The sequence below is a fragment of the Acipenser ruthenus genome, chromosome 4 (assembly GCF_902713425.1).
Source record: "Acipenser ruthenus chromosome 4, fAciRut3.2 maternal haplotype, whole genome shotgun sequence".
NCBI lineage: Eukaryota > Metazoa > Chordata > Actinopteri > Acipenseriformes > Acipenseridae > Acipenser > Acipenser ruthenus.
Genome location: NC_081192.1, coordinates 57739968 through 57747598, shown reverse-complemented (window position 1 = coordinate 57747598; position 7631 = coordinate 57739968). Strand labels below are relative to the sequence as shown.

General features: G+C 45.3%; 1 protein-coding gene across 2 annotated transcripts in view; it reads left to right on the top strand.

Moving 5' to 3' along the window:
• Positions 1-5233: 5233 nt before the first annotated feature.
• Positions 5234-7631, top strand: part of adcy8 (adenylate cyclase 8 (brain)) — a 229790-nt gene continuing 227392 nt past the window's right edge. For both annotated transcript variants that reach the window (XM_033998810.3, XM_033998809.3), the window contains exon 1: positions 5234-7342. In XM_033998810.3, coding sequence (XP_033854701.2) covers positions 6473-7342 — 870 coding nt within the window. In that variant the 5' untranslated portion in view covers positions 5234-6472. The remainder of the gene's footprint in view (positions 7343-7631) is intronic.

The following is a 7631-nucleotide window of genomic DNA, read 5'->3' as shown; positions in this document are numbered from 1 at the left end:
GCTTTGAACATGAATTGCTTCTGAAGTGTCCTTGTGAACAGGATGGCTTCAGTGATGACGTCAGACCAGAAACACAGACCCAGGAAGTAGCGGGTGATAGCTGAAATGCTACGGCGTTCAGCTTCTTTTATTAAATAATAAAACAAAAACAAAAGATTTAAACAAAACGAAACACTGCAAACAAAAGGGCACGTTGGCCAAACAAACAATAACGAAACAAGTATATTTAAATACAGCAATTGTTTTTACTTTTAATTTCTTCTCTCCAAACCCGTCTCGCCTCTGACACTTTCCCCCCTGAGCGCGGACAGCTGCAGGCTTTTATATTCTGGCTAAGGGGTTAACTAGCTATTAATTAATTATTACCCCTCGGCCATAGTCTGCATGAGTTTAGTAAGGATGTGTGACTGTCAGCTAGTTAAATAATCAGTAGCTGATCAGTCACGCATCCTCACAAGGTTTTTAAAATACAAAAACAATAACAGATAATGGTGGCGACTTTTATCCGCGCCGCAAACAATAATACAAATAATAAAACAGTGCACATATATATAGGGGCGGGACACTCCGCCACACATGCCTCCCCTTGTGCCCAGCACACATGGCCTTTTCGGCCACCTCCCCCCTTAGTCCCCAAAGTCCCGGTTCACACTCCCAGCCAAGGAACGGGCAGCAGCAGGCCAAAGGTGGTGGCCATGGTGAGAGGTCCTCCTCCCACTCCAACAGCTGTAGCGGCCAGGCTGTACACAGGCCGGCTCCTCTGGCCAAAGCAATCATGCGGCCGCCCAGCGGCCTGTGGGGGTGGTCTCCTGACCTCCACCTCCCCCTTCTTCATGGTCGGCAGCTTCCCAGGCAAAGCAGAGCGAGTGGCGACCCTAGGCGAAGCAGAGCCAGCGGCGACCCCAGGAGCAGCAGCAGACCCTCGGGAGGCGAAAGCAGCAGCAGACCCTCGGGAGGCGAACTCAGGAGGGGAGCCCCTGGCCATGGAGGTGGAGAGCTCCACTTCTCCCTCGTACCCTGCAACTGGTGGCTCCACAGGTGATGTGGAGCAGCAGGCAACCCCAGGCGATGCGAAGCAGCTGGCAACCCCAGGCAATGCGGAGCAGCAGGCAACCCCAGGTGATGCGGAGCAGCAGGCAACCCCAGGCGATGCGGAGCAGCAGGCAACCCCAGGCGATGCATGGCAGGCATCCTTGGGCGGTGCGGGCAGGCATCCTTGGGCGGTGCGAGGCAGGCATCCTTGGGCGGAGCGAGCCAGGCATCCTTGGGCGGAGCGAGGCAGGCATCTTTGGGCGGAGCAAGGCAGGCATCCTTGGGCGGAGCGAGGCAGGGCAGGAGCAGTCCTTCCCACGGCGGTGGAGACGGAACCAGCAGGTATTCATCCTCTGCTGGTGGAGGTGAGAGCGGTAAGCTGCTCCCCCACGGCGGTTGAGACGGAAACAGCCGGTATTCACCCTCTGCGGGTGGAGGTGGGAGGGGCAAGAAGTCCTCCCACGGCGGTTGAGGTGGAACCAGCAGTTATTCACCCTCTGCTGGTGGAGGTGGGAGGAGCAAGCAGTCCTCCCACGGCAATTGAGGCAGAACCAGCAGGTATTCACCTTCTGCTGGTGGAGGTGGGAGCGGTAAGCCGTCCTCCCACGTTATTGGAGGCGGAACCAGCAGGTATTCACCCTCTGCTGGTGGAGGAGGCAGAGGCAGCTCCTGCTGCTCTGCTCCTAGCGGTGGAGGTGGCGAAGGCAGAGGCAGCTCCCGCTGCTCTGCTCCTGGTGGTGGAGGTGGCGGAGGCAGAGACAGCTCCTGCTGCTCTGCTCCTGCTGGTGGAAGTGGTGGAGATGGCGGAGGCAGAGGCAGCAGGTATTCTTCCTCTGCTGCTGGAGGCCTAGATTCTGGACCTGTGGGCCTTCCCCCCAGGGCTGTGGCTGCCCGAGCTCCCCCCTTCTGGGCGCTGGATGCACGGGCTCCCCCCTTCTGGGCGCTGGATGCACGGGCTCCCCCCTTCTGGGCGCTGGATGCACGGTGGACGCTGGACGCTCGCGGTCCCCCCTTCTGGGTGCTGGATACACGGGCTCCCCCCTTCTGGGCGCTGGATGCTTGCGGTCTCCCCTTCTGGGCGCTGGGTGCACGGGCTTCCCCATTCTGGGCGCTGGATTCATGGGTTCCCACCTTCTGGGTGCTGGATGCACGGGCTCCCCCCTTCTGGGCGCTGGATGCACAGGCTCCCCCCTTCTGGGCGCTGGATGCACGAGCTGCGCCCTTCTGGGCGCTGGATGCACTGGCTCCCCCCTTCTGGGCGCTGGACGCTCGTGGTTCCCCCGTCTGGGCGCTAGTTCTCCCTCTTCATATTGCGTGGGACATATGGCCAACGTGTGCCCAAATGCCCCACAGCCAGGGCATAACTCCGCCGCGAGGTTCTTTATGAAAACCTTCCAACCATCATCCCCTACCTCCTCCTGCTGTTGCTGTGGTTGCTGTTGCTGCTGCAGCTTCCCTCTCCCCCTTCTCTTCCTGCTCCTTCTCCCTACCTTCCTCTCCTGGGCCGGTTCCTCCTCCTCATCCTGGAAGGGGCAGATTGCCACCATGTGCCCACAAGGCACCAGCCTTGGTCCTCCAGACCACCGAGGAGGTCCTCCAGTTCCCTGCAACCGTCTCTTCAGCTCCAGCCTTCTATTATTTATTTATTTTTTCAAATACAAAAAACACTATTTTCGAAAAAAAAAAACGCCCTTTGCTGTTCCTGGTCCAACGTTCCTGGAGGCGTTGTTTATCCCACACAGGACACCATATGTGACCGAGCTGTTGTTGAGTGGCGTGTGAGTGGTGACGTCATGGACCAGAAACAAAAACCAAACAATTAATGGCGGAGATGAAACTGAGTGCTACGGTGCTCAGCTATTTTATTAAATAACCAAAACAAAACAAACACCAAAACACTAAACAAAAGGGCATGTTGGCCAAACAAACAATAACGAAACAAGTATATTTAAATAAAGCAATTGTTTTTACTTTAAATCTCCTCTCTCCAAACCCGTCTCATCTCTGACACTTTCCCCCCTGAGCGCAGACAGCTGCAGGCTTTTATATTCTGACCGAGGGGTTAACTAGCTATTAATTAATTATTACCCCTCAGCCATAGTCTGCACGAGGTTAGTAAAGATGCGTGACTGTCAGCTAGTTAAATGATCAGTCACGCATCCTCACGAGGTTTTAAAATACAAAAACTATAACAGATAATGGCGGCGGCTTTTATCCACGCCGCAAACAATAATACAAATAATAATAAAACAGTGCACATATACATAGAGGCGGGACACTCTGCCACAGTCCGTTTTCAAAACTCTGCATGGAAAATATGTATTTAACGAAGAAGAGCAACTTGTTAAGGTAATGTGTAAAAAAAAATAATAATAACAATAACTTGAAACAAACCATGCAGCCAAAGTTGTGCGCAGTGATGCGCTGTAACGGGGCTCGCTGTGGTGGTCTGTCGCTGTAAAGGGGTCCCGCGGTGATGGGGTTGCGCTGTATTTGGTCATTATATATATATATATATATATATATATATATATATATATATATATATATATATATATATATATATATAATGCAAATGTCAAGCTTCTTGGCCAACACAATATTCTCACATATAGGGGAAACTGTGGACAGTTGTAACATTTTTTACCTTTTTCTCCATTACGCACAGATGATTTGAACTAGTTTGACCAGACTTTGATACAAACAACTTACATCTGTCCTTTACCAATACCCATTATCCTGTTTTAAGAGCTGATATACATATGGCAAGAGGGTTTGAAATGTAAGTTGTCCGATGTTACAATTGACCCCATGGCCAGGGTCAGTTGTAACGGGGGGTGGGGTCAGATGTAAAATTCTGTGAAGAATAATTAAATAAATAACAACACATTTAATTTAACTCACGAATTTAATGTTTTATTGAATAAGATCAATTTTCACATGAAGCAAATATGTTTGTTTTTATTAATTAAAAAAAACTGGGTATCTTTATTGAAAAATAAAAATGTTCACATACAATTGTTTTTTTGTTGTTCTAGTTTTAACATCCCTAAAATTATAGACCTTATCAAGCAAGAATGTCAGTCTGAGTCACAATTGTGATATATGAACATTTTGTTTCCTTCAGTGCAAGATTCATGTTCCCGAATATAGTTCAGCTAATGGTGTATGGGGTCAATTGTAACACGTGTTAGAATTGGCTCCTACCCAGGGAGCCATTACAAAACCCCAGGTTCCAGCAAGAAACAACAAAACTAAGAGCAATCAATTGTGTCAATTATAAGTACAGAGATCAGGGATGACAATGCTAAAAGCCTGGATCCATAAACTGGATAACAGAGATATATGTATCACAAAAAAAAAATGGGGAAAAATTTGACTCTACAAGGTCAAAAATCGATTTTTGTAGATAACATCTCAGGGCTTTGGCACAGACAACTCCTCTTCCACCGGCAGACAGAAATTTGAACTGAGCATGTGCCCATTGAGTGATAGCACCCTAGCTTGCATCTGATTGAAGAAATTCAAGGTGTTACAACCGTCCTTATAATTGTCCCCAGTCTCCCCTATATATATATATATATATATATATATATATATATATATATATATATATATATATATATATTACCGGGAGGGAAGACGCACGTGCAGCCAGATGGTCAAGTATGTGAGCTTGCCTCGCGCACTGAATGCATGCCTACCACAAGGCTCACCTGGGTCTTAAATCCTACTAGGTGCAGGCGGGAATGCAGTAACCACAGACCATACATGACTTTTGCAGAAATGAAAGGCTTGCTGACATCTGTACGGAGAATTGTCCAAAGTCCCGGCAAACAAAGTCTGCAGGTTAACAGGACTGCACGAGTCATTTTACTTATGTAACATATCATTCTTTGTGGACTTGTAAAGCATGTGTGCCAAATAACTAAAAAAAAATGTTCCTATTGTTGCTTTTATTCAAGACATTTTCGTCCTGCAACCTCTCTCTCTCTCTCTCTCTCTCTCTCTCTCTCTCTCTCTCTCTCTCTCTCTCTCTCTCACTCTCTTCCAGCTGCAGTATTATCATTAATGACAAAGGAATGCAAGTGTATTTATATAGGATGACGTCAGATGGACCCAGCTGACACCATTTGCCCTACCTCCTCAGCCTAGGTCTTTGCTCCGCTAATCCAGTCTATACTGAGCTCTAATGCTATCAACATTAATTCTAGCCAAGAGAGGAAGCACGGCTCCCTTTTATTATCCTGCATACAAATCGCCAGTGAAAATCCCACACAGGGAAAGAAACGCATTCCTTGCTGCAGGGTTACAGTCAGATGATTATTTGGATATTTATTTTTTCATTGGAAAAGTATTGATTTGGTTCAGAAGGACTTAAATGTAAGTGTGGTAAATGTATTGCTTGTGGATCGTCTTGGGTCGCGAGGCTCGTCTGGAGTGTTATTCAGCCATCTGTACATTGGCCAGGTGTTAAGTCATTTTGAAGATAAATGGTTTTATTGATGGGACACATCTAACTGCTAATCAAAGTCAAAACCGTTTTTCGTTATGAGAATATGAGAATATGCAACGGAGCAAGCGTACATAAACAGAACAAGTTGAAGATTTTTTCGAGCAAATCTGAAGACCTTAGCACCAAATTCCATGCGATTAATGTAGTATTTATATTCAACTTAGACATTTTGACCGATTCTTCAAAATGTAAGCACTCTACTGTTATGGTTATGAGCTATGCTTTCTTTGAACATATGTAGCTGTAGTTGTTTGTTAAACTGCAGATATCAAATTGATCAAATGGAAAGACCTAATTATGCTAATTAATAGATAACACCGTAATGTCTGTATGTGCAGCTACATGGAATACACTAAAACAAAAAGTGTTAACTTAATTAGAAAGCATAAATGGGTTTATAAACTTCTTTACCGTGGATTGTATGCAACAGCACCGCAGTGGTGTGTAACTATCGTCTCATTTTCAAAGTTACTTCTGAATATCATGTACAGACTGCTGCTAAATATTACCTTGGATAAAATGGGTTTAATACATGTTGTTACATGTTAAGTCTGCTGCGAGTGATGGGCACAATGTTCGTAGACGTTCTTCTGTTGGATGTTAATCCTATAAAAAATATATATAAAAGCCAAAGCTTTGTAAACTAGACTAAACAGAAGTGTTTTGCTTATTTAAAATGAGACGCGAATATTTCTCGAAAAGAGACAACATTTTGCGGCAGTTTTTAAAATTAAACTCCTGGAGAAAGGACTTTTATGAATTTGATCTATGTCAGATTTATTCAATCTGACCATCCTCAAATCCATGGATACAAGTGCCCTTGGTTTCAGAATGGAAAATAAAAAAGCAACACGTATATTTACATAGATTTGTTTTTTTGTTTTTTATTTTAATTAAAGCAGTACTCGGAAACTATTGCAAACAATGGAATTATCTGAAGTTAAATGCTCAAGTGCAAACGACGAGCTGTATGTCATTAACAAAACCCCGATCAGTAACAGCAGCACAAGACCCAAAAGACTTCTTTGGCAAAATGCTGTCAGGCACATTACAGAGCAACGATTTATACACGAACAAAGCAGCACCAAAACCACAACTTCGGACGACTCCTACAGCCAAAGCATTAGAAAGCAGTCTGCAAGCAAAACATCAATAGGGGACAGACATAACAATGGTGGGACCAAGGTATTCCCGGAAAGGGCAAGTAGTGATTTGGGCTTCCTGCAGCTAGACTGTGCCCCGAGTAACTCGGACTTCTTCCTTAACTGGGGATACACCTACAGAGGGGTCATCTTCCCAACGTTGAGAAACTCTTTTAAATCCAGGGACCTAGAGAGGCTCTACCAGCGTTACTTCTTGGGACAGAGACGTAAATCAGTTGTAGTCATGAACATCCTGGACGTGCTTACCAAGCTCACCCTACTGGTTCTTCACCTTACCTTGGCTTCTGCCACAATGGACCCAATAAAAGGGATTTTACTGGGCTTCTTCACAGGCATTGAGGTGCTGATATGTGCCTTAGTGGTGGTTAGGAAGGACACGACCTCTCACAGCTACTTGCAATACAGCGGTGTGGTGACTTGGGGGACTATGGCCACTCAGATTTTGGCATCAAGGCTTGGGTATGGCCTCCTTGGGGATGGTATCGGTTACGTGCTCTTCACTCTCTTTGCCACTTACAGTATGCTTCCATTGCCACTGACGTGGGCTATACTCGCTGGATTGGTGACCTCTATTCTTCATATTGTGGTGCAACTGTTTATCCCCCAAAACGCAATGATTTTTACAAACCAGGTAGGTATTATGAAACAACATTATCATTCCATTCTTAATTTAGACAACGTGCCAAAAAATGTTGAATGACAGTTTGGGATGGGATGTTATATATATATATATATATATATATATATATATATATATATATATATATATATAACATCCCATAATACATTTTCCCACTAAACATTCATTATTTAAAAATATATATTATTACAACTTATTGTCTACCATATTTTTTTCTAAGCAAACGTTATTTTTTTAAGCATTAGACATTTCACTAACCTTATGTATCCTTAGTCCATGT